The sequence below is a fragment of the Engystomops pustulosus genome, chromosome 10, assembly GCF_040894005.1.
Source record: "Engystomops pustulosus chromosome 10, aEngPut4.maternal, whole genome shotgun sequence".
NCBI classification, from domain to species: Eukaryota; Metazoa; Chordata; class Amphibia; order Anura; family Leptodactylidae; genus Engystomops; species Engystomops pustulosus.
In genome coordinates, this window is record NC_092420.1 from 89,800,670 (window position 1) to 89,827,094 (window position 26,425).

The 26,425-nt window shown below is 48.6% G+C and overlaps 1 protein-coding gene across 1 annotated transcript in view; it reads left to right on the plus strand.

Annotated features, from left to right (window-relative positions):
* The window catches only part of DMAP1 (DNA methyltransferase 1 associated protein 1), a 43,342-nt gene that overhangs the window by 13,617 nt on the left and 3,300 nt on the right, over window positions 1–26,425 (plus strand). The window contains exons 7-10 of the mRNA XM_072127353.1: window positions 247–432; window positions 2,236–2,307; window positions 23,933–24,005; window positions 24,725–25,008. Of these exons, the coding sequence (XP_071983454.1) occupies window positions 247–432; window positions 2,236–2,307; window positions 23,933–24,005; window positions 24,725–25,008 (615 nt within the window). The remainder of the gene's footprint in view (window positions 1–246; window positions 433–2,235; window positions 2,308–23,932; window positions 24,006–24,724; window positions 25,009–26,425) is intronic.

Below are 26,425 nucleotides of genomic sequence, written 5' to 3' on the forward strand. Positions count from 1 at the left end.
TACATGTAATGATTTTAAAATGAAAGTATTTTTACTACTAATAAACACTTTGCTACTTTTTACTATTTACATTTTTTCTTATTTTTTATGGACTACCTGTTTGTGCCTCCTTTTGTGCCTCCCCAAATGACCCTGATATCACAGCTGGGGTGACGATTCATCTGTTGTGCTGCAAGTTCTGTCCACTTGGTGGCGCTCTTAGCTCAGTCTTGCCCTCTGTCTGATTCTTGGTTTTCCTTCCTGCAGGTGTCTGAGGAGGAATATCTCATCCAAGAGCTTCGGAAAATCGAGAGCAGGAAGAAGGAAAGGGAAAAGAAAGCTCAGGACCTCCAAAAACTTATCACCGCCGCCGACACTACCACCGAACTGCGGCGTGCTGAGAGGAAGGCCACCAAGAAGAAACTGCCGCAAAAGAAGGAAACTGAGAAACCAGTAAGGTCCTAGTGTGGTAATAATGATGTGTGAAGCCCTTCTAAATATACTGCCCTGTGATGGTGTCCAGTATATTTAGAAGAGTAGAAAAACATGATGGCTTTCTTCTAAAAACTGCAGCACCAGACCTGTCCTCCACGTGGCCATGGATGGAGCTACCCTGCAGAACAGACACCACCAATAGATAAGTGTGGTGCTAATTCTGGAAGTAGCATTCATGTTCCTCTAATCCTTGAGATTTTAATAAGTGAGCTTTTAAAAAAATTAGATAATAATGGTAAACTTCATATCTTGCTACCTGCTTCTATCAGTGTTTATAAAACGGTTTTGGCTCCTGTACACACACGGACAGATAAGCAATGAGGGGAAGCTAAAACAAAAAAGTGCCTAATGATCTCCGTGTGGCCGTTTGGTGCGTAGGTTTGATCTCCGAGCGCCCGCTTCTAAAATCAACTTTTATAATTATGCTAATGAGCCCATGGGATGTTACCAGAATCTCACTGTGCTGTAGCTTCACATACTATTGCATTTCCTCCTCCCTCTGTCTGATGTCATCTTTTACAGAGGGAGGGGGGAAGTGCTCCTGATTAATCATACTTGATTTGATGGTATGATTTCTCTTAGGCCTCCTCTACTTATCTACCTGCAAAACTCATTCCGGAAAAATGTTAAGTACGGACAGCTTTAACTTGTCCTAGAAATTCCTGTTTTGGTTTAACCTTCAGCCTTTGTGTAAGACTCCAAGCTGTTGAATTTGGGGGGGAGGTTATACAAAACCTGTCACTTCTGGATATAAGACTGTGACTCCCTTCCCTTCTGGGGAATGGGGGGTGTTCTACTATTAAGCAGTGAGATCTCGCCTCAGAACTGCCGTCCTCGGCTTCCACTAGAGATTCTCCCTGACGGTCACCATCAGGGGTCAGCACCAGTGGGTGGCGGTTCTGATCCGCAAAGCTTACAGTCCGATGGGCATGGTCCTCTCTTGGGGTTTTCTTGTATACGTTTTTTTGCAGACTCCCGCCCTTCATATATGTGACCCTGCAGGTAGTGGTGGTGAGGAGCGGGAGGGTGACACATATATGTCTGGTTCCTTCTTTTGCCCTTCCCTGCTTTAATTGCATGTGCCGCATTGTCTCGTATTTGTTTTTGCAAATAACTGGAATTAACACCTTGCGCGTGTCTGGAGGCGACGACTCCTCGCTGATGGGTCCTGGCGTAAAATCATTGAGAAGTGTCAGGCCGCCCTTGTGCCGCCTGCATGCTAAGTGCCCTCTCTGCTGCTGTGTTTACGCTCAGGGGGCAATCAGGAAACCTTGAATCAATAGCAAGGACGGTGCCGCTCCCCGGAGCCCCGCTTCTTCTGGGTGTTTAATGGTTCCAATCAAATGGCTATTGAGCCAAGTGATGTGCAGCTCTAGGGCTTCTTCCTGGGTCCTGGCCACCACCCACCTCCAGCAGCTCGGCGGTTAATCGCGTCCTTCAAGATCCGAGCTGTCAGAACGGGGGTGGGGGGGACAGGAATATGATTTATAAATGTATGAAAGACCCTCCACAGCCAACCCTGAGCGCCCCGGGGCAGGTCATCCGGATGACTCCTGGCCTAGGGGTCTATCACGCACTCAACTCAAAGAACAGCCGATGCCCCCTATAGAGAGACAAGGTGTGGGCACCCAGCTTTCCCAGATCCCTGACTGTCTCTGCTGTATAATATTTCTCTCGTTCAGATTATTGGGCTTTTGTTAAACATTTCTTTCAGATTTGATGGATTTTAATATAATCTTATGTTTGTTTTTTTTTTACCAGGCGGTACCAGAAACGGCCGGTATCAGGTTTCCGGACTTCAAATCAGCAGGGGTGACGCTACGCAGCCAGAGGGTAAGTTACATCACATGACCATGGCGCACAGCATACAGTCACTTCCTGCACTGCCCCCTTCACCCCTTTCCTTACCCCAGGCCCCTTCTGCATGTTTTCGTTTCTGTTTTTTATTCGCAGCAACTTTAGTTAAATGATGTTTGTAGAACGTCATTCTCTGCCGGATGGTCCGGCGTCTACGTTTATGCCATTTGAGGGATTCCACAAACTATCACTTTGCATTACATAATTTTTTTTACATAAAGTGGCGGAAAAATGTTTTTTTTCGGAGTTTCGGTGGAAATAATCGTTTTTCTATTTTGAAAGGACGTGGGACGCGGCGATACCTGCCATGTTTATGGTTTTACTTGTTCATTTATTTTTATATATGTGTCCTAGGGAAAGGAGGGTAAGTAAAATTTATATATACATATATATTTTTAATTGTTATTTCCACCAGTTAGGGTACTTTAACCCCAGGTGGTCTGATCACTTGTACAATCTACAGGCAGTCCCCGGGTTACGTACTTTGCACCCCCTGATGATGCCACAGAGGGCACTCATTTAGTATATATAGTCGTACAGCCAAAGGAAGTAGTCAATCGGGAGGGATGTGCTGATCTAAGAATTCTAATATTAATGGTGTGTCCCCAGATCAGGCCTTCAGTGTAAAGGTTGTAGAGAAATTGTTTAATATCTTAGTGTATATAGACATCGGGGATCTGCTTCTTCTCTAGCACTCAAAAAGACCTGTCTCCTGCCAGTCAGCAGTAGCTGGAGATCCTCATATAAAGATTATAAACCACCACTAGGGGGAGCTCACTACATACAGATTATACACCACTAGGGGGAGATCACTTCATACAGATTATACACCGCCACTAGGGGGGGAGAGCTCACTACATACAGATTATACACCACCACTAGGGGGAGATCACTACATACAGATTATACACCACCAGTAGGGGGAGCTCACTACATACAGATTATACAGCCACCACTAGGGGGAGCTCACTACATACAGATTATACACCACCACTAGGGGGGAGCTCACTACATACAGATTATACATCACCACTAGGGGGAGCTCACTACATACAGATTATACACCACCACTAGGAGGAGATCACTACATACAGATTATACACCACAACTAGGGGGAGCTCACTACATACAGATTATACAGCCACCACTAGGGGGAGCTCACTACATACAGATTATACAGCCACCACTAGGGGGAGCTCACTACATACAGATTATACACCACTACTAGGGGGAGCTCACTACATACAGATTATACACCACTACTAGGGGGAGCTCACTACATACAGATTATACAGCCACCACTATGGGGAGCTCACTACATACAGATTATACACCACCACTAGGGGGAGCTCACTACATACAGATTATACAGCCACCACTAGGAGGAGCTCACTACATACAGATTATACAGTCACCACTATGGGGAGCTCACTACATACAGATTATACAGCCAACACTAGGAGGAGCTCACTACATACAGATTATACACCACCACTAGGGGGAGCTCAGTACATACAGATTATACCCCACCACTATGGGGAGCTCACTACATACAGATTATACACCACCACTAGGGGGAGCTCACTACATAAAGATTATACAGCCACCACTAGGAGGAGCTCACTACATACAGATTATACAGTCACCACTATGGGGAGCTCACTACATACAGATTATACAGCCAACACTAGGAGGAGCTCACTACATACAGATTATACAGTCACCACTATGGGGAGCTCACTACATACAGATTATACAGCCAACACTAGGAGGAGCTCACTACATACAGATTATACACCACCACTAGGGGGAGCTCAGTACATACAGATTATACCCCACCACTATGGGGAGCTCACTACATACAGATTATACACCACCACTATGGGGAGCTCACTACATACAGATTATACACCACCACTAGGGGGAGCTCACTACATACAGATTATACATCACCTCTAGGGGGAGCTCACTACATACAGATTATACAGCCACCACTAGGGGGGAGCTCAGTACATACAGATTATACCCCACCACTAGGGGGAGCTCACTACATACAGATTATACACCACCACTAGGGGGAGCTCACTACATACAGATTATACATCACCACTAGGGGGAGCTCACTACATACAGATTATACACCACCACTAGGGGGGAGCTCACTACATACAGATTATACACCACCACTAGGGGGAGCTCACTACATACAGATTATACACCACCACTATGGGGAGCTCACTACATACAGATTATACAGCCACCACTAGGGGGAGCTCACTACATACAGATTATACAGCCACCACTAGGGGGAGCTCACTACATACAGATTATACACCATCACTAGGGGGAGCTCACTACATACAGATTATACAGCCACCACTAGGGGGAGCTCACTACATACAGATTATACACCACCACTATGGGGAGCTCACTACATACAGATTATACAGCCACCACTATGGGGAGCTCACTACATACAGATTATACAGCCACCACTAGGGGGAGCTCACTACATACAGATTATACAGCCACCACTAGGGGGAGCTCACTACATACAGATTATACAGCCACCACTAGGGGGAGCTCACTACATACAGATTATACAGCCACCACTAGGGGGAGCTCACTACATACAGATTATACACCACCACTATGGGGAGCTCACTACATACAGATTATACATCACCACTATGGGGAGCTCACTACATACAGATTATACATCACCACTAGGGGGAGCTCACTACATACAGATTATACACCACCACTATGGGGAGCTCACTACATACAGATTATACAGCCACCACTAGGGGGAGCTCACTACATACAGATTATACAGCCACCACTAGGGGGAGCTCACTACATACAGATTATACACCACCACTAGGGGGAGCTCAGTACATACAGATTATACCCCACCACTATGGGGAGCTCACTACATACAGATTATACACCACCACTAGGGGGAGCTCACTACATACAGATTATACACCACCACTAGGGGGGAGCTCACTACATACAGATTATACACCACCACTAGGGGGGAGCTCACTACATACAGATTATACACCACCACTAGGGGAAGCTCACTACATACAGATTATACACCACCACTATGGGGAGCTCACTACATACAGATTATACAGCCACCACTAGGGGGAGCTCACTACATACAGATTATACACCACCACTAGGGGGAGCTCACTACATACAGATTATACACCACCACCAGGTGGAGCTCACTACATACAGATTATACACCACCACTAGGAGGAACTCATTACATACAGATTATACACCACAACTAGGGGGAGCTCACTACATACAGATTATACAGCCACCACTAGGGGGAGCTCACTACATACAGATTATACAGCCACCACTAGGGGGAGCTCACTACATACAGATTATACACCACTACTAGGGGGAGCTCACTACATACAGATTATAAAGCCACCACTGGGAGGAGCTCACTACATACAGATTATACAGCCACCACTAGGGGGAGCTCACTACATACAGATTATACAGCCACCACTAGGAGGAGCTCACTACATACAGATTATACAGCCACCACTAGGAGGAGCTCACTACATACAGATTATACAGCCACCACTAGGGGGAGCTCACTACATAAAGATTATACACCACCACTAGGAGGAGATCACTACATACAGATTATACACCATCACTAGGGGGAGCTCACTACATACAGATTATACACCACCACTAGGAGGAGATCACTACATACAGATTATACACCACCACTAGGGGGAGCTCACTACATACAGATTATACAGCCACCACTAGGGGGAGCTCACTACATACAGATTATACAGCCACCACTAGGGGGAGCTCACTACATACAGATTATACAGCCACCACTAGGGGGAGCTCACTACATACAGATTATACACCACCACTATGGGGAGCTCACTACATACAGATTATACACCACCACTATGGGGAGCTCACTACATACAGATTATACACCACCACTATGGGGAGCTCACTACATACAGATTATACACCACCACTAGGGGGAGCTCACTACATACAGATTATACACCACCACTAGGGGGAGATCACTACATACAGATTATACACCACCACTATGGGGAGCTCACTACATACAGATTATGTAGTCAAGTTTTTTTCCTTTATTCTTGCCCCCATGTGCATTGTACATCTACACTCAGTCTCTTATCTGCTGACTGTTGTATGGTGGCACCTGGGGGTCTGTTTGTCTATGGTCTGTGACAGATTTGCGCCCTCCATATGATATGAAAACCCTGTGTATTGCGCCTCCTCTCGGCTTTTGGATCCATAGTTTGTCCTCTAACACGCATGTTTCTCTGCACGAAAAGGGTTAAACCTTAAACATGCCGTCCCATAACGAGCCTCCACCACCACTCGGCCTAATGAAGTAGAGAGGACACGAGGCGTCTTAGATGGAGTTCAGCCGCTTAAAATGACTCCTCTTCACATACACGAAGCGTGACTGGTGCCCGTCTGACAGAGATGGACATGGCCGCCACCGCAACGTGCGACAGCGAGGGGAGCGGGCGCCGTGTCAGCACTTATTAATATTCTGCTCCTGACAGACGCCATTTGATTAATTAGCAGCAGTGGAGAATCTCCGCAAGATGATGAGTCTGTGCCTAATCCCAGTCATCTCCTAATAATGATTGAGTCGGGAGCGCCGGGGCCCCCGGAGCCCGTGCCTGACCGCTACTCACCTTGAAACGCTGTCTAAAAATAGAGAACCCACCCCAATGTGTAGTGCAACATGTGGGAGGGGCTCGCACCCCAACCTGATGGTAGACTCCTTATGGCTCCCCTCTATAAAAAAAACGTCGCTAATCGATGCAAATGGATGTACAAACCTGATAGAAGCAAATTACAGCTGCACCATATAGGCATCGTGCTGGGTACAAGGTTGCACCTTCATGGAACCAGCCTGTCTAGTGATCTCCCCCTAGAGGTGGTGTATAATCTGTATGTAGTGAGCTCCCCCTAGTGGTGGTGTATAATCTGTATGTAATGATCTCCCCCTAGAGGTGGTGTATAATCTGTATGTAGTGAGCTCCCCCTAGTGGTGGTGTATAATCTGTATGTAGTGAGCTCCCCCTAGTGGTGGTGTATAATCTGTATGTAGTGAGCTCCCCCTAGTGGTGGTGTATAATCTGTATGTAGTGAGCTCCCCCTAGTGGTGGTGTATAATCTGTATGTAGTGATCTCCCCCTAGTGGTGGCTGTATAATCTGTATGTAGTGAGCTTCCCCTAGTGGTGGTGTATAATCTGTATGTAGTGATCTCCCCCTAGTGGTGGCTGTATAATCTGTATGTAGTGAGCTCCCCCTAGTGGTGGTGTATAGTCTGTATGTAGTGAGCTCCCCCTAGTGGTGGCTGTATAATCTGTATGTAGTGAGCTCCCCCTAGTGGTGGCTGTATAATCTGTATGTAGTGAGCTCCCCCTAGTGGTGGCTGTATAATCTGTATGTAGTGAGCTCCTCCTAGTGGTGGCTGTATAATCTGTATGTAGTGAGCTCCTCCTAGTGGTGGCTTTATAATCTGTATGTAATGAGTTCCTCCAAGTGGTGGCTTTATAATCTGTATGCAGTGAGCTCCCCCTGGTGGTGGTGTATAATCTGTATGTAGTGAGCTCCCCCTAGTGGTGGTGTATAATCTGTATGTAGTGAGCTCCCCCTAGTGGTGGTGTATAATCTGTATGTAGTGAGCTCCCCCTAGTGGTGGCTGTTTAATCTGTATGTAGTGAGCTCCCCCTAGTGGTGGATGTATATTCTGTATGTAGTGATCTCCCCCTAGTGGTGGTGTATAATCTGTATGTAGTGATCTCCCCCTAGTGGTGGTGTATAATCTGTATGTAGTGATCTCCCCCTAGTGGTGGTGTATAATCTGTATGTAGTGAGGTCCCCCTAGTGGTGGTGTATAATCTGTATGTAGTGAGCTCCCCCTAGTGGTGATGTATAAACTGTATGTATTGAGCTCCCCCTAGTGGTGATGTATAAACTGTATGTATTGAGCTCCCCTTAGTGGTGGTGTATAATGTGTATGTAGTGAGCTCCCCCTAGTGGTGGTGTATAATGTGTATGTAGTGAGCTCCCCCTAGTGGTGGTGTATAATGTGTATGTAGTGATCTCCCCCTAGTGGTGGTATATAATCTGTATGTAGTGAGCTTCCCCTAGTGGTGGTATATAATCTGTATGTAGTGAGCTCCCCCTAGTGGTGGTGTATACTCTGTATGTAGTGATCTCCCCCTAGTGGTGGCGTATATTCTGTATGTAGTGAGCTCCCCCTAGTGGTGATGTATAACCTTTATGTAGTGATCTCCCCCTAGTGGTGGTGTATAATCTGTATGTAGTGATCTCCCCCTAGTGGTGGCGTATAATCTGTATGTAGTGATCTCCCCCTAGTGGTGGCGTATAATCTGTATGTAGTGAACTCCCCCTAGTGGTGACTGTATAATCTGTATGTAGTGATCTCCCCCTAGTGGTGGCGTATAATCTGTATGTAGTGATCTCCCCCTAGTGGTGGCGTATAATCTGTATGTAGTGATCTCCCCCTAGTGGTGGCGTATAATCTGTATGTAGTGATCTCCCCCTAGTGGTGGCGTATAATCTGTATGTAGTGATCTCCCCCTAGTGGTGGTGTATAATCTGTATGTAGTGATCTCCTCCTAGTGGTGGTGTATAATCTGTATGTAGTGATCTCCCCCTAGTGGTGGTGTATAATCTGTATGTAGTGATCTCCCCCTAGTGGTGGCGTATAATCTGTATGTAGTGATCTCCCCCTAGTGGTGGCGTATAATATGTATGTAGTGATCTCCTCCTAGTGGTGGTGTATAATCTGTATGTAGTGATCTCCCCCTAGTGGTGGTGTATAATCTGTATGTAGTGAGCTCCCCCTAGTGGTGGTGTATAATCTGTATGTAGTGAGCTCCCCCTAGTGGTGGTGTATAATCTGTATGTAGTGAGCTCCCCCTAGTGGTGATGTATAATCTGTATGTAGTGAGCTCCCCCTAGTGGTGGCGTATAATCTGTATGTAGTGAGCTCCCCCTAGTGGTGGCGTATAATCTGTATGTAGTGATCTCCAACAAAAAGTTGAAAACAGAGATTGTACAGAGTTGTCTATACACTTGTTATAGAGACTGTACTGGTAGTTGCACCAAAGAATGGGTGCCCCATATATTAATGCGATCTACAGGACCTATGGTACCCCTCAGAGGGAGGGGAAACGATATGAGGCATAAAGCAATGCAAAAATTGGTAAAAGAAACAAAATTTTATTATATGTACGGTAAAAACACATAACCAAAATTTGACATTTTGTAAAAAGAGTTATACGACAGGGTTACAAAGTTACAGGGTGACCATACAGCAGAAAAAGAAAACAGTCATACCCGGACACAGCACGTTGCACAGAAAGTTGGACAATTTAAATGGGCTGGTGTGCAAAAAAATTGCAGGTGTATTAATGGCATAGGTACATGCACATTAGTAATGGCATAGCAAAGCTCATGCCTAGTATAAGTCAAGCCATGTAGGGCATATGGGTACCAGTCCTTACCGTATGGATAAGTAGATGTGCAGAGTGTCCGGGGATGACTGCTGCCCCTGTAGTGATCTCCCCCTAGTGGTGGCTGTTTAATCTGTATGTAGTGATCTCCCCCTAGTGGTGGCTGTTTAATCTGTATGTAGTGAGCTCCCCCTAGTGGTGATGTATAATCTGTATGTAGTGAGCTCCCCCTAGTGGTGATGTATAATCTGTATGTAGTGATCTCTCCCTAGTGGTGGTGTATAATCTGTATGTAGTGAGCTCCCCATAGTGGTGGTTGTATAATCTGTATGTAGTGAGCTCCCCATAGTGGTGGCTGTATAATCTGTATGTAGTGATCTCCCCCTAGTGGTGGCTGTTTAATCTGTATGTAGTGAGCTCCCCCTAGTGGTGGATGTATATTCTGTATGTAGTGAGCTCCCCCTAGTGGTGATGTATAATCTGTATGTAGTGATCTCCCCCTAGTGGTGGCGTATAATCTGTATGTAGTGATCTCCCCCTAGTGGTGGTGTATAATCTGTATGTAGTGATCTCCCCCTAGTGGTGGCTGTTTAATCTGTATGTAGTGAGCTCCCCCTAGTGGTGGCTGTATAATCTGTATGTAGTGATCTCTCCCTAGTGGTGATGTATAATCTGTCTGTAGTGATCTCTCCCTAGTGGTGGTTGTATAATCTGTATGTAGTGATCTCTCCCTAGTGGTGGTTGTATAATCTGTATGTAGTGATCTCCCCCTAGTGGTGGTGTATAATGTGTATGTAGTGATCTCCCCCCTAGTGGTGGTGTATAATGTGTATGTAGTGATCTCCCCCTAGTGGTGGTGTATAATGTGTATGTAGTGATCTCTCCCTAGTGGTGATGTATAATCTGTCTGTAGTGATCTCTCCCTAGTGGTGATGTATAATCTGTCTGTAGTGATCTCTCCCTAGTGGTGGTGTATAATCTGTATGTAGTGAGCTCCCCCCTAGTGGTGGTGTATAATGTGTATGTAGTGAGCTCCCCCTAGTGATGGCTGTATAATCTGTATGTAGTGAGCTCCCCCTAGTGGTGGTGTATAATCTGTATGTAGTGAGCTCCCCCTAGTGGTGGTGTATAATCTGTATGTAGTGAGCTCCCCCTAGTGGTGGTGTATAATCTGTATGTAGTGAGCTCCCCCTAGTGGTGGTGTATAATCTGTATGTAGTGAGCTCCCCCTAGTGGTGGTGTATAATCTGTATGTAGTGAGCTCCCTCTAGTGGTGGCTGTATAATCTGTATGTAGTGATCTCCCCCTAGTGGTGGTGTATAATCTGTATGTAGTGAGCTCCCCCCTAGTGGTGGTGTATAATGTGTATGTAGTGAGCTCCCCCTAGTGGTGGCGTATAATCTGTATGTAGTGATCTCCCCCTAGTGGTGGCGTATAATGTGTATGTAGTGATCTCCCCCTAGTGGTGGTTGTATAATCTGTATGTAGTGAGCTCCCCCTAGTGGTGGCTGTTTAATCTGTATGTAGTGATCTCTCCCTAGTGGTGATGTATAATCTGTCTGTAGTGATCTCCCCCTAGTGGTGGTTGTATAATCTGTATGTAGTGAGCTCCCCCTAGTGGTGGCTGTATAATCTGTATGTAGTGATCTCTCCCTAGTGGTGATGTATAATCTGTCTGTAGTGATTTCCCCCCTAGTGGTGGTGTATAATGTGTATGTAGTGAGCTCCCCCTAGTGATGTCTGTATAATCTGTATGTAGTGAGCTCCCCCTAGTGGTGGTGTATAATCTGTATGTAGTGAGCTCCCCCTAGTGGTGGTGTATAATCTGTATGTAGTGAGCTCCCCCTAGTGGTGGTGTATAATCTGTATGTAGTGAGCTCCCCCTAGTGGTGGTGTATAATCTGTATGTAGTGAGCTCCCCCTAGTGGTGGTGTATAATCTGTATGTAGTGAGCTCCCCCTAGTGGTGGTGTATAATCTGTATGTAGTGAGCTCCCCCTAGTGGTGGCTGTATAATCTGTATGTAGTGATCTCCCCCTAGTGGTGGTGTATAATCTGTATGTAGTGAGCTCCCCCCTAGTGGTGGTGTATAATGTGTATGTAGTGAGCTCCCCCTAGTGGTGGCGTATAATCTGTATGTAGTGAGCTCCCCCTACTGGTGGTGTATAATGTGTATGTAGTGATCTCCCCCTAGTGGTGGTTGTATAATCTGTATGTAGTGAGCTCCCCCTAGTGGTGGCTGTTTAATCTGTATGTAGTGATCTCTCCCTAGTGGTGATGTATAATCTGTCTGTAGTGATCTCCCCCTAGTGGTGGTTGTATAATCTGTATGTAGTGAGCTCCCCCTAGTGGTGGCTGTATAATCTGTATGTAGTGATCTCTCCCTAGTGGTGATGTATAATCTGTCTGTAGTGATTTCCCCCCTAGTGGTGGTGTATAATCTGTATGTAGTGATCTCCTCCTAGTGGTGGTGTATAATCTGTATGTAGTGAGCCCCTCTAGTGGTGGCTGTATAATCTGTATGTAGTGATCTCCCCCTAGTGGTGGTTGTGTAATCTGTATGTAGTGAGCTCCCCCCTAGTAGTGGTGTATAATGTGTATGTAGTGAGCTCCCCCCTAGTGGTGGTGTATAATCTGTATGTAGTGAGCCCCCCCTAGTGGTGGTGTATAATCTGTATGTAGTGATCTCCCCCTAGTGGTGGTGTATAATCTGTATGTAGTGAGCTCCTCCTAGTGGTGGTGTATAATGTGTATGTAGTGAGCTCCCCCTAGTGGTGGTGTATAATGTGTATGTAGTGATCTCCCCCTAGTGGTGGTGTATAATCTGTATGCAGTGATCTCCCCCTAGTGGTGGTGTATAATCTGTATGTAGTGATCTCCTCCTAGTGGTGGTGTATAATCTGTATGTAGTGATCTCCGCCTAGTGGTGGTGTATAATCTGTATGTAGTGAGCTCCCCCTAGTGGTGGTGTATAATCTGTATGTAGTGAGCTCCTCCTAGTGGTGGTGTATAATCTGTATGTAGTAATCTCCCCCTAGTGGTGGTGTATAATCTGTATGTAGTGAGCTCCCCCCTAGTGGTGGTGTATAATGTGTATATAGTGAGCTCCCCCTAGTGGTGGTGTATTATCTGTATGTAGTCATCGCCTCCTAGTGGTGGTGTATAATCTGTATGTAGTTAGCTCCCCCCTAGTGGTGGTGTATAATGTGTATGTAGTGAGCTCCCCCTAGTGGTGGTGTATAATCTGTATGTAGTGAGCTCCCCCCTAGTGGTGGCTGTATAATCTGTATGTAGTGAGCTCCCCCTAGTGGTGGTGTATAATCTGTATGTAGTGAGCTCCCCCTAGTGGTGGTGTATAATCTGTATGTAGTGAGCTCCCCCTAGTGGTGGTGTATAATCTGTATGTAGTGAGCTCCCCCTAGTGGTGGTGTATAATGTGTATGTAGTGAGCTCACCCTAGTGGTGGTGTATAATCTGTATGTAGTGAGCTCCCCCTAGTGGTGGCTGTATAATCTGTATGTAGTGATCTCCCCCTAGTGGTGGTGTATAATCTGTATGTAGTGAGCTCCCCCCTAGTGGTGGTGTATAATGTGTATGTAGTGAGCTCCCCCTAGTGGTGGCGTATAATCTGTATGTAGTGATCTCCTCCTAGTGGTGGTGTATAATCTGTATGTAGTGATCTCCGCCTAGTGGTGGTGTATAATCTGTATGTAGTGAGCTCCCCCTAGTGGTGGTGTATAATCTGTATGTAGTGAGCTCCCCCTAGTGGTGGTGTATAATCTGTATGTAGTGATCTCCCCCTAGTGGTGGTGTATAATCTGTATGTAGTGAGCTCCCCCCTAGTGGTGGTGTATAATGTGTATGTAGTGAGCTCCCCCTAGTGGTGGTGTATAATCTGTATGTAGTGAGCCCCTCTAGTGGTGGCTGTATAATCTGTATGTAGTGATCTCCCCCTAGTGGTGGTGTATAATCTGTATGTAGTGAGCTCCCCCCTAGTGGTGGTGTATAATGTGTATGTAGTGAGCTCCCCTAGTGGTGGTTGTATAATCTGTATGTAGTGAGCTCCCCCTAGTGGTGGCTGTATAATCTGTCTGTAGTGATCTCTCCCTAGTGGTGGCTGTATAATCTGTATGTAGTGATCTCCTCCTAGTGGTGGTGTATAATCTGTATGTAGTGAGCTCCCCCTAGTGGTGGTGTATAATCTGTATGTAGTGAGCTCCCCCCTAGTGGTGGTGTATAATGTGTATGTAGTGAGCTCCCCCTAGTGGTGGTGTATAATCTGTATGTAGTGAGATCCCCCCTAGTGGTGGCTGTATAATCTGTATGTAGTCATCTCCCCCTAGTGGTGGTGTATAATCTGTATGTAGTGAGCTCCCCCCTAGTGGTGGTGTATAATCTGTATGTATTGATCTCCCCCTAGTGGTGGTGTATAATCTGTATGTAGTGAGCTCCTCCTAGTGGTGGTGTATAATCTGTATGTAGTAATCTCCCCCTAGTGGTGGTGTATAATCTGTATGTAGTGAGCTCCCCCCTAGTGGTGGTGTATAATGTGTATATAGTGACCTCCCCCTAGTGGTGGTGTATAATCTGTATGTAGTCATCGCCTCCTAGTGGTGGTGTATAATCTGTATGTAGTAATCTCCCCCTAGTGGTGGTGTATAATCTGTATGTAGTGAGCTCCTCCTAGTAATGGTGTATAATGTGTATGTAGTGAGCTCCCCCTAGTGGTGGTGTATAATCTGTATGTAGTGAGCTCCCCCTACTGGTGGCTGTATAATCTGTATGTAGTGATCTCCCCCTAGTGGTGGTGTATAATCTGTATGTAGTGAGCTCCCCCTAGTGGTGGCGTATAATCTGTATGTAGTGATCTCCTCCTAGTGGTGGTGTATAATCTGTATGTAGTGATCTCCGCCTAGTGGTGGTGTATAATCTGTATGTAGTGAGCTCCCCCTAGTGGTGGTGTATAATCTGTATGTAGTGAGCTCCTCCTAGTGGTGGTGTATAATCTGTATGTAGTAATCTCCCCCTAGTGGTGGTGTATAATCTGTATGTAGTGAGCTCCCCCCTAGTGGTGGTGTATAATGTGTATATAGTGAGCTCCCCCTAGTGGTGGTGTATAATCTGTATGTAGTCATCGCCTCCTAGTGGTGGTGTATAATCTGTATGTAGTCATCGCCTCCTAGTGGTGGCTGTATAATCTGTATGTAGTGATCTCCTCCTAGTGGTGGTGTATAATCTGTATGTAGTGATCTCCGCCTAGTGGTGGTGTATAATCTGTATGTAGTGAGCTCCCCCCTAGTGGTGGTGTATAATGTGTATGTAATGAGCTCCCCCTAGTGGTGGTGTATAATCTGTATGTAGTGATCTCCGCCTAGTGGTGGTGTATAATCTGTATGTAGTGAGCTCCCCCTAGTGGTGGTGTATAATCTGTATGTAGTGAGCTCCCCCTAGTGGTGGTGTATAATCTGTATGTAGTGAGCTCCCCATAGTGGTGGTGTATAATCTGTATGTAGTGAGCTCCCCCTAGTGGTGATGTATAATCTGTATGTAGTGAGCTCCCCCTAGTGGTGGTGTATAATCTGTATGTAGTGAGCTCCCCCTAGTGGTGGTGCATAATCTGTGTGTAGTGAGCTCCTCCTAGTGGTGGCTGTATAATCTGTATGTAGTGATCTCCCCCTAGTGGTGGTGTATAATCTGTATGTAGTGAGCTCCCCCTAGTGGTGGTGTATAATGTGTATTCTTTCGATTTGGCTGCTTTGTTTACTGTGAAGATGTAATTGATCCCACAGACCTCCAGCCCCTCTCATTCTGTCTGTAGAGTAGTTGAATATTGTCCCTCCCCAGGCACCTGTGTACTTCCCCCTTCCCACGTTTTGAGGGTGGTCTTTCTGTTGCATCTGATAGTAAACCCCCCCCCAGAATGTGATGATCTTGCACCCCTCCCCCCATCCATCCCCCTGTATTTAGGACTCTTCCGGCAGCTTTTGCAGTTGCTTATTGCAAAACGATGGGAGCAGCAGTCCCTAAATCAAGAGAGACGTGTGTAATTATCTGGGAAAGTGTGACTCCTCTTCTGGACCACAGGGATGGACTGGAGCCCTGGACCACCTAAATATGTTTGCCTTAAAAATCTGAAGTCTGAATCTTCATGTTACATTCTGACAGCAAACAGAATAGTGAGTGCAGCTCTGGGGTATAATACAGGATGTAACTCAGGATCAGTACAGGAAAAGTAATGTCATGTATGTACACAGTGACTGCACCACCAGCAGCAGAATAGTGAGTGCAGCTCTGGGGTATAATACAGGATGTAACTCAGGATCAGTACAGGAAAAGTAATGTCATGTATGTACACAGTGACTGCACCAGCAGCAGAATAGTGAATGCAGCTCTGGAGTATAATACAGGATGTAACTCAGGACCAGTACAGGATAAGTAATGTCATGTATGTACACAGTGACTGCACCAGCAGCAGAATAGTGAGTGCAGCTCTGGAGTATAATACAGGATGTAACTCAGGACCAGTACAGGATAAGTAATGTCATGTATGTACACAGTGACTGCACCAGCAGCAGAATAGTGAATGCAGCTCTGGAGTATAATACAGGATGTAACTCAGGACCAGTACAGGATAAGTAATGTCATGTATGTACACAGTGACTGCACCAGCAGCAGAATAGTGAGTGCAGCTCTGGAGTATAATACAGGATGTAACTCAGGATCAGTACAGGATAAGTAATGTCATGTATGTACAGTGACTGCACCAGCAGCAGAATAGTGAGTGCAGCTCTGGTGTATAATACAGGATGTAACTGTACATGCATGACACTACTTATCCTGTACTGATCCTGAGTTACATCCTGTATTATACTCCAGAGCTGCACTCACTATTCTTCTGCTGGTGCAGTCACTGTGCACATACATGACATTACTTGTCCTGCAGAAAAGTGAGTGCAGCTCTGGGGTATAATACAGGATGTAACTCTGGATCAGTACAGGATAAGTAGTGACATGCATGTACAGTTACATCCTGTATTTTACCCCAGAGCTACACTCACTATTCTGCTGCTGGTGCAGTCACTGTGTACATACATGACATTACTTATCCTGTACTGATCCTGAGTTACATCCTGTATTATACCCCAGAGCTGCACTCACTATTCTGCTGCTGGTGCAGTCACTGTGTACATACATGACATTACTTATCCTGTACCTATCCTGAGTTACATTCTGTATTGTACCCCAGAGCTGCACTCACTATTCTGCTGCTGGTGCAGTCACTGTGTACATACATGACATTACTTATCCTGTACTGATCCTGAGTTACATCCTGTATTATACTCCACAGCTGCACTCACTATTCTGCTGCTGGTGCAGTCACTGTGTACATACATGACATTACTTATCCTGTACTGATCCTGAGTTACATACTGTATTATACCCCAGAGCTGCACTCACTTTTCTGCAGGACAAGTAATGTCATGTATGTACACGGTGACTGCACCAGCAGCAGAATAGTGAGTGCAGCTCTGGATTATAATACATGATGTAACTCGGGATCAGTACAGGATAAGTAATGTCATGTATGTACACAGTGACTGCACCAGCAGCAGAATAGTGAGTGCAGCTCTGCAGTATAATACAGGATGTAACTCATGATCAGTACAGGATAAGTAATGTCATGTATGTACACAGTGACTGCACCAGCAGCAGAATAGTGAGTGCAGCTCTGGAGTATAATACAGGATGTAACTCAGGATCAGTACAGGATAAGTAATGTCATGTATGTACACAGTGACTGTACCAGCAGCAGAATAGTGAGTGCAGCTCTGCAGTATAATACAGGATGTAACTCAGGATCAGTACAGGATAAGTAATGTCATGTATGTACACAGTGACTGCACCAGCAGCAGAATAGTGAGTGCAGCTCTGGGGTATAATACAGGATGTAACTCAGGATCAGTACAGGATAAGTAATGTCATGTATGTACACAGTGACTGCACCAGCAGCAGAATAGTGAGTGCAGCTCTGGGGTATAATACAGGATGTAACTCAGGATCAGTACAGGATAAGTAATGTCATGGATGTACACAGTGACTGCACCAGCAGCAGAATAGTGAGTGCAGCTCTGGGGTATAATACAGGATGTAACTCAGGATCAGTACAGGATAAGTAATGTCATGTATGTACACAGTGACTGCACCAGCAGCAGAATAGTGAGTGTAGCTCTGGTGTATAATACAGGATGTAACTCAGGATCAGTACAGGATAAGTAATGTCATGGATGTACACAGTGACTGCACCAGCAGCAGAATAGTGAGTGTAGCTCTGGTGTATAATACAGGATGAGTTATTATTTCTTTATTATGTGTATCCCCTCCCTCTTTGTGGTCCAGTATGGATATGGGTTAGTGATGGGGTGAATATTCTGCATTCTTTATATGTGGGTGACCTCTTCTGTAAGGACAGCTGTTCTGTGGATCCTGTGTTGGGGATACCGGGGGTTAATAATTTGGTGCTGGCGGCCGGGCAGTGCGGTCACCCTGTGTGATGCCATCTCCAAATGTGTTTAGCTAACGGAGCTTACCTAACAGATTATGGAGGCGTGTGAGTAATAGACTGCTCATTTACTCCTAATACATTCTGCATAGAGAGCAATCAGGCCTCATCACTCTTTAAGATGAATCGCTGCAGCCAGCTAAATTTTAAAGATATTAGTCTGACAGCAGCCGCATAAATCAGAACATTTTCTTAATGATGGCAAAATTAAAATATACTCCGGCTCCCGGGAGCCAATGAAGTCTCTCCACACGGAAGAGAGAGCAGCGCGAAAAAGAAGAATTAGTGGAAAGATTAATTGATTATATTTGGAGGGCGGAGGAAGGAGGTACACAGCGCACAGAGGGGGACATCACACGGGTACACAGCGCACAGAGGGGGACATCACACGGGTACACAGCGCACAGAGGGGGACATCACACGGGTACACAGCGCACAAAGGGGGACATCACACGGGTACACAGCGCACAAAGGGGGACATCACACGGGTACACAGCGCACAGAGGGGGACATCACACGGGTACACGGCGCACAGAGGGGGACATCACACGGGTACACAGCGCACAGAGGGGGACATCACACGGGTACACGGCGCACAGAGGGGGACATCACACGGGTACACGGCGCACAGAGGGGGACATCACACGGGTACACAGCGCACAGAGGGGGACATCACACGGGTACACAGCGCACAGAGGGGGACATCACACGGGTACACAGCGCACAAAGGGGGACATCACACGGGTACACAGCGCACAGAGGGGGCTTATCACATAGGTACACAGCGTACAGAGGGGGACATCACACAGGTACACGGCGCACAGAGGGGGACATCACACGGGTACACGGCGCACAGAGGGGGACATCACACGGGTACACAGCCCACAGAGGGGGACATCACACGGGTACACGGCGCACAGAGGGGGACATCACACGGGTACACGGCGCACAGAGGGGGCTTATCACATAGGTACACAGCGTACAGAGGGGGACATCACACGGGTACACAGCGCACAGAGGGGGACATCACACGGGTACACAGCGCACAGAGGGGGACATCACACGGGTACACAGCGCACAGAGGGGGACATCACACGGGTACACAGCGCACAAAGGGGGACATCACACGGGTACACAGCGCACAGAGGGGGCTTATCACATAGGTACACAGCGTACAGAGGGGGACATCACACGGGTACACAGCGCACAGAGGGGGACATCACACGGGTACACGGCGCACAGAGGGGGACATCACACGGGTACACGGCGCACAGAGGGGGACATCACACGGGTACACGGCGCACAGAGGGGGACATCACACGGGTACACGGCGCACAGAGGGGGACATCACACGGGTACACGGCGCACAGAGGGGGACATCACACGGGTACACGGCGCACAGAGGGGGACATCACGTGGGTACACGGCGCACAGAGGGGGACATCACACGGGTACACAGCGCACAAAGGGGGACATCACACGGGTACACAGCGCACAGAGGGGGCTTATTACATAGGTACACAGCGTACAGAGGGGGACATCACACAGGTACACGGCGCACAGAGGGGGACATCACACGGGTACACAGCGCACAGAGGGGGACATCACGTGGGTACACAGCGCACAGAGGGGGACATCACGTGGGTACACAGCGCACAGAGGGGGACATCACGTGGGTACACGGCGCACAGAGGGGGACATCACACGGGTACACGGCGCACAGAGGGGGACATCACACGGGTACACGGCGCACAGAGGGGGACATCACACGGGTACACGGCGCACAGAGGGGGACATCACACGGGTACACGGCGCACAGAGGGGGACATCACACGGGTACACAGCGCACAGAGGGGGACATCACACGGGTACACAGCGCACAGAGGGGGACATCACGTGGGTACACAGCGCACAGAGGGGGACATCACGTGGGTACACAGCGCACAGAGGGGGACATCACGTGGGTACACAGCGCACAGAGGGGGACATCACGTGGGTACACAGCGCACAGAGGGGGACATCACGTGGGTACACAGCGCACAGAGGGGGACATCACGTGGGTACACAGCGCACAGAGGGGGACATCACACGGGTACACGGCGCACAGAGGGGGACTTCACACGGGTACACGGCGCACAGAGGGGGACTTCAAACGGGTACACGGCGCACAGAGTGGGCACAGAGCAGCCTCCGCCATCGTGCAAGTACACAGCACACAGAGGGGCCGCCACCATACAGGTACACAATGCATAGAGGGGATGCCCTCGTGCAAGTACACAGCGCATAGAGGGGCCACCGTGCAAGTACACAGTGCATAGCGGGGCGGCCACCGTGCAAGTACACAGCGCATAGAGGGGCCGCCACCGTGCAAGTACACAGAGCATAGCGGGGCTGCCACCGTGCAAGTACACAGCGCATAGAGGGGCCGCCGCCACCCTATAAGTACACAGCGCATAGAGGGGCCGCCACCGTGCAAGTACACAGCGCATAGCGGGGCCGCCACCGTGCAAGTACACAGCACATAGAGGGGCCGCCACCGTGCAGGTACACAGCACATAGAGGGGCCGCCGCCGTGCAAGTACACAGCGCATAGCGGGGCCGCCACCGTGCAAGTACACAGCGCATAGAGGGGCCGCCGCCACCCTATAAGTACACAGCGCATAGAGGGGCCGCCACCGTGCAAGTACACAGCGCATAGCGGGGCCGCCACCGTGCAAGTACACAGCGCATAGAGGGGCCGCCGCCGCCACCGTGCAAGTACACAGCGCATAGAGGGGCGGCCACCGTGCAAGTACACAGCGCATAGAGGGGCCGCCACCGTGCAAGTACACAGCGCATAGAGGGGCCGCCGCCACCCTATAAGTACACAGCGCATAGCGGGGCCGCCACCGTGCAAGTACACAGCGCATAGAGGGGCCGCCACCGTGCAAGTACACAGCGCATAGAGGGGCCGCCACCGTGCAAGTACACAGCGCATAGCGGGGCCGCCATCGTGCAAGTACACAGCGCATAGAGGGGCCGCCGCCGCCACCGTGCAAGTACACAGCGCATAGAGGGGCCGCCGCCGCCACCGTGCAAGTACACAGCGCATAGAGGGGCTGCCGCCGCCACCGTGCAAGTACATAACGCATACAGGGGCGGCCACCACTGTGCACATACACAGCGCACAGAGGGGCCACCGCCGCCACAGTGCAAGGTACTCGGCGTACAGAGGGGCCGCTGTCGCGGCCGCCACTGTGCAGGCCCTCTGCGCACAGAGGGTTTGCTGCCGAGCAGGCCCTCTGCGCACAGAGGGGCCGCCAACGCCACCATGCAGGTACTCGGCGCACAGAGGGGCCGCCAACGCCACCATGCAGGTACTCGGCGCACAGAGGGGCCGCCAACGCCACCATGCAGGTACTCGGCGCACAGAGGGGCCGCCAACGCCACCATGCAGGTACTCGGCGCACAGAGGGGCCGCCAACGCCACCATGCAGGTACTCGGCGCACAGAGGGGCCGCCAACGCCACCATGCAGGTACTCGGCGCACAGAGGGGCCGCCAACGCCACCATGCAGGTACTCGGCGCACAGAGGGGCCGCCAACGCCACCATGCAGGTACTCGGCGCACAGAGGGGCCGCCAACGCCACCATGCAGGTACTCGGGGCACAGAGGTGCAGCCAACGCCACCATGCACGTACCAGTCGCATAGAGGGGCCGCCACCGTGCAGGTACACAGCGCATAGAGGGGCCGCCACCGTGCAGGTACACAGCGCATAGAGGGGCCGCCACCGTGCAGGTACACAGCGCATAGAGGGGCCGCCACCGTGCAGGTACACAGCACATAGAGGGGCCGCCACCGTGCAGGTACACAGCACATAGAGGGGCCGCCACCGTGCAGGTACACAGCACATAGAGGGGCCGCCGCCACCCTATAAGTACACAGCGCATAGAGGGGCCGCCACCGTGCAGGTACACAGCACATAGAGGGGCCGCCAGCGTGCAGGTACACAGCACATAGAGGGGCCGCCACCGTGCATGTACCCCTATGATGTATGATGGATGTATACCCCACATCGGCTGTATGCAGTGGTACCCCTATGATGTATGATGGATGTACGCCCCCACATCGGCTGTACGCAGTGGTGCCCTATGATGTATGATGGATGTACGCCCCCACATCGGCTGTATGCAGTGGTGCCCTATGATGTATGATGGATGTACGCCCCCACATCGGCTGTATGCAGTGGTACCCCTATGATGTATGATGGATGTACGCCCCCACATCGGCTGTACGCAGTGGTGCCCTATGATGTATGATGGATGTACGCCCCCACATCGGCTGTACGCAGTGGTGCCCTATGATGTATGATGGATGTACGCCCCCACATCGGCTGTATGCAGTGGTACCCCTATGATGTATGATGGATGTACGCCCCCACATCAGCTGTACGCAGTGGTGCCCTATGATGTATGATGGATGTACGCCCCCACATCGCCTGTACGCAGTGGTGCCCTATGATGCATGATGGCCGGTTGCTGACGCCCCACGTTTCTATTTATCGGGAGGCTTTTGGACTCTCGGGTTGGTGATGAGTGCGGATCTTCCAGTCTTGTGCAGTTGCTGAGGCTGATTACCGCCTGACACTGAGGTGCGGAGCATTGATACAGCCCAGTTTTGGACGGTCAGGTAGTGGCCATTTACTCCGTGTCTAATTATTCTCACGGCGCGAGTGCGCGGAGCTTTGTAAGAATCAAAGCGGCAGCCGGTGGCGGTGAATAGGTGGCGTCGCTCCCGTCCCCGCGGCCTTGTGATGCTGCAGGAATTTAGGCTGCGGCGTTACCTGTGATGTTGCGGCGTGTAATTCAATAGGTAACAAGTGTCTGATAAGTGATCCTGTTTTTTTTTTACTTGTCATTTTTAATGAGTTCTGGTAATTCGTGTTGCTGCGCCCGGCGCCGGGGGGGCCCCCGCTGCTTTCTGCTCCGCCGGCTTACTCCTTGCTCCCGTCTTTTGTGGGCTTTCGGCCGCACTTCTGTGTCGAGTCTAACTTCTCGCTCTCTTTGTTATATCACCTGCTAAATGAATCCCCACTGCTCAAGGGGCGCCGGCGGCACGGCAGAGAAAGAGCAAGGGGGGAAAAAAAAACGGCGCTAAATGGGAACGCCGCATCAAAGGAGGCCATTGTACAGCAGCCGTCCTGCGAGTGCGCGCCTTTCATCTTCATCCCACTGCAGGAAGTAGTGTTGTGTGTGCGCAGGGGTGAACCTTGTCCCCCTCTCGGCTTTGTTAGGGGTTCGGTAGCGGCAGACGATTGTAGATGGGATTCCTGGCCGGTGTCCCCCCCAGCGATGCTCCCTCCCCCCCCCCCTCCCGGCTGTAGATTTTCTTTCTACCTTTCTTCCTTTCATTCGTCTCGCTTTCCCCCGCTCTATAGAAAGGATCCGTCTACCTTTTGAACTAGCGATGTGCGAGTGCGGCCGTCACTGAGAGCTGTGTGGCTCCTCTCTACCTTTGTATTTGCAGATGAAACTCCCCAGCTCAGTTGGACAGAAGAAGATTAAAGCTCTGGATCAGATGCTATCGGAACTCGGAGTAGGTGAGTTTAGAAAAAAAAAGAAGGGCAGGGGGGGAGGGGAGGGGGGGGGGGGGGTGCGGGATACAATTCCTGCGCCGAGATCTTTTTGTAGTCCCAATGGACTGTGTTTTATTATCCTCTAATACAGAGAGTTTTGCAGATAGCGGCTATTATACACTGCAGCGTCAGGGAATAAACTAGGACAACAGGGGGAGGGGGTGGCCCAGCCATTGTTGGGAGATCTCTGCTTGCTGTCAGTGCTTGGAAACATCCAGCGGCTTAAAGGGGAGACTGGCAGCAGGTTTAACTATAGCCAAGGCCCTGGAGAGATGTCTCATCCGTAACTGAGTTGTAGTAAGGTGGAAGCTTCTTCACGTGCACTGGGGGGTTGTCCTCACACTGCTGTGCTCTGTGTCCGCTTTGTGTGATTACTAGTAATCCACTAGCTTTTACCTACAGCGCAGCAGTGTGAGGACACGATCCCAGTGCATCTAGAATGGTCATAACTGCTGACAGGTTCCCTGTAAGCCCGTCCATCTGCATTACTTGTTACAATGTAACAAGTGAGAGACATCAGTGATGATGTATCCAGGCTAAAGTGTTAGATTATCTGCACTGATACACTGTGACGAACCTGCAGCAGTGCAGACAGGACCAGGGCCCCCTCAGCAAGGGTTTCAGCAATGATGTAAGGAGTCGTGTGTCCCCTTCTGTCATTTCCCTTTCCTCTTCCCTCATAGATTTGAACCCGATGCCCACAGAGGACATAGTGGCCATGTTCAACGAGCTGCGCAGCGACCTGGTCCTCCTCTACGAGCTGAAGCAAGCCTTCTCCAACTGCGAGTACGAGCTGCAGATGCTGCGCCACCGCTTCGAGGCGCTGTCCAAAACCGGGAGCAGCACCAGCACACCAGCAGAGGGCGGCAGTGCGGAGACCCAGGCGCTCGCCTCCACTGACGACATCAAACTGGAAGTGAAGGACCCCATCATAGACGTGGTGGGAGCACCACTGACCCCCAACTCTGTGAGTGCGGAGGGTGGGGGAGGGGCCACTGCGGGTATAATATAAACTGGACCCTACACTATATACCTGTGATACCCCCCCCCCCCCCCCATCCATAATCAGAAAGTTATCTGCCCCCTCCTCATGGAGCAGTATTATAGTAGTTATATTCCTGTACATAGGGGGCAGTATTATAGTAGTTATATTCCTGTACATAGGGGGCGGTATTATAGTAGTTATATTCCTGTACATAGGGGGCAGTATTATAGTAGTTATATTCTTGTACATAGGGGCAGTATTATAGTAGTTATATTCTTGGACATAGGGGGCAGTATTATAGTAGTTATATTCCTGTACATAGGGGGCAGTATTATAGTAGTTATATTCTTGTACATAGGGGGCAGTATTATAGTAGTTATATTCTTGGACATAGGGGGCAGTATTATAGTAGTTATATTCTTGTACATAGGGGGCATTATTATAGTAGTTATATTCTTGTACATAGGGGGCAGTATTATAGTAGTTATATTCTTGTACATAGGGGGCAGTATTATAGTAGTTATATTCCTGTACATAGGGGGCAGTATTATAGTAGTTATATTCCTGTACATAGGGGGCAGTATTATAGTAGTTATATTCCTGTACATAGGGGGCAGTATTATAGTAGTTATATTCCTGTACATAGGGGGCAGTATTATAGTAGTTATATTCCTGTACATAGGGGGCAGTATTATAGTAGTTATATTCTTGTACATAGGGGGCAGTATTATAGTAGTTATATTCCTGTACATAGGGGGCAGTATTATAGTAGTTATATTCCTGTACATAGGGGGCAGTATTATAGTAGTTATATTCTTGTACATAGGGGGCAGTATTATAGTAGTTATATTCTTGTACATAGGGGGCAGTATTATAGTAGTTATATTCCTGTACATAGGGGGCAGCAGTATAGTAGTTATATTCTTGTACATAGGGGGCAGTAGTATAGTAGTTATATTCCTGTACATAGGGGGCAGCATTATAATAGTTATATTCTTGTACATAGGGGGCAGTAGTATAGTAGTTATATTCCTGTACATAGGGGGCAGCATTATAGTAGTTATATTCCTGTACATAGGGGGCAGTATTATAGTAGTTATATTCTTGTACATAGGGGGGCAGTATTATAATAGTTATATTCTTGTACATAGGGGGGCAGTATTATAATAGTTATATTCTTGTACATAGGGGGGCAGTATTATAATAGTTATATTCTTGTACATAGGGGGGCAGTATTATAATAGTTATATTCTTGTACATAGGGGGCAGTATTATAGCAGTTATATTCTTGTACATAGGGGGCAGCATTATAGTAGTTATATTCTTGTACATAGGGGGCAGTATTATAGTAGTTATATTCTTGTACATAGGGGGCAGTATTATAGTAGTTATATTCTTG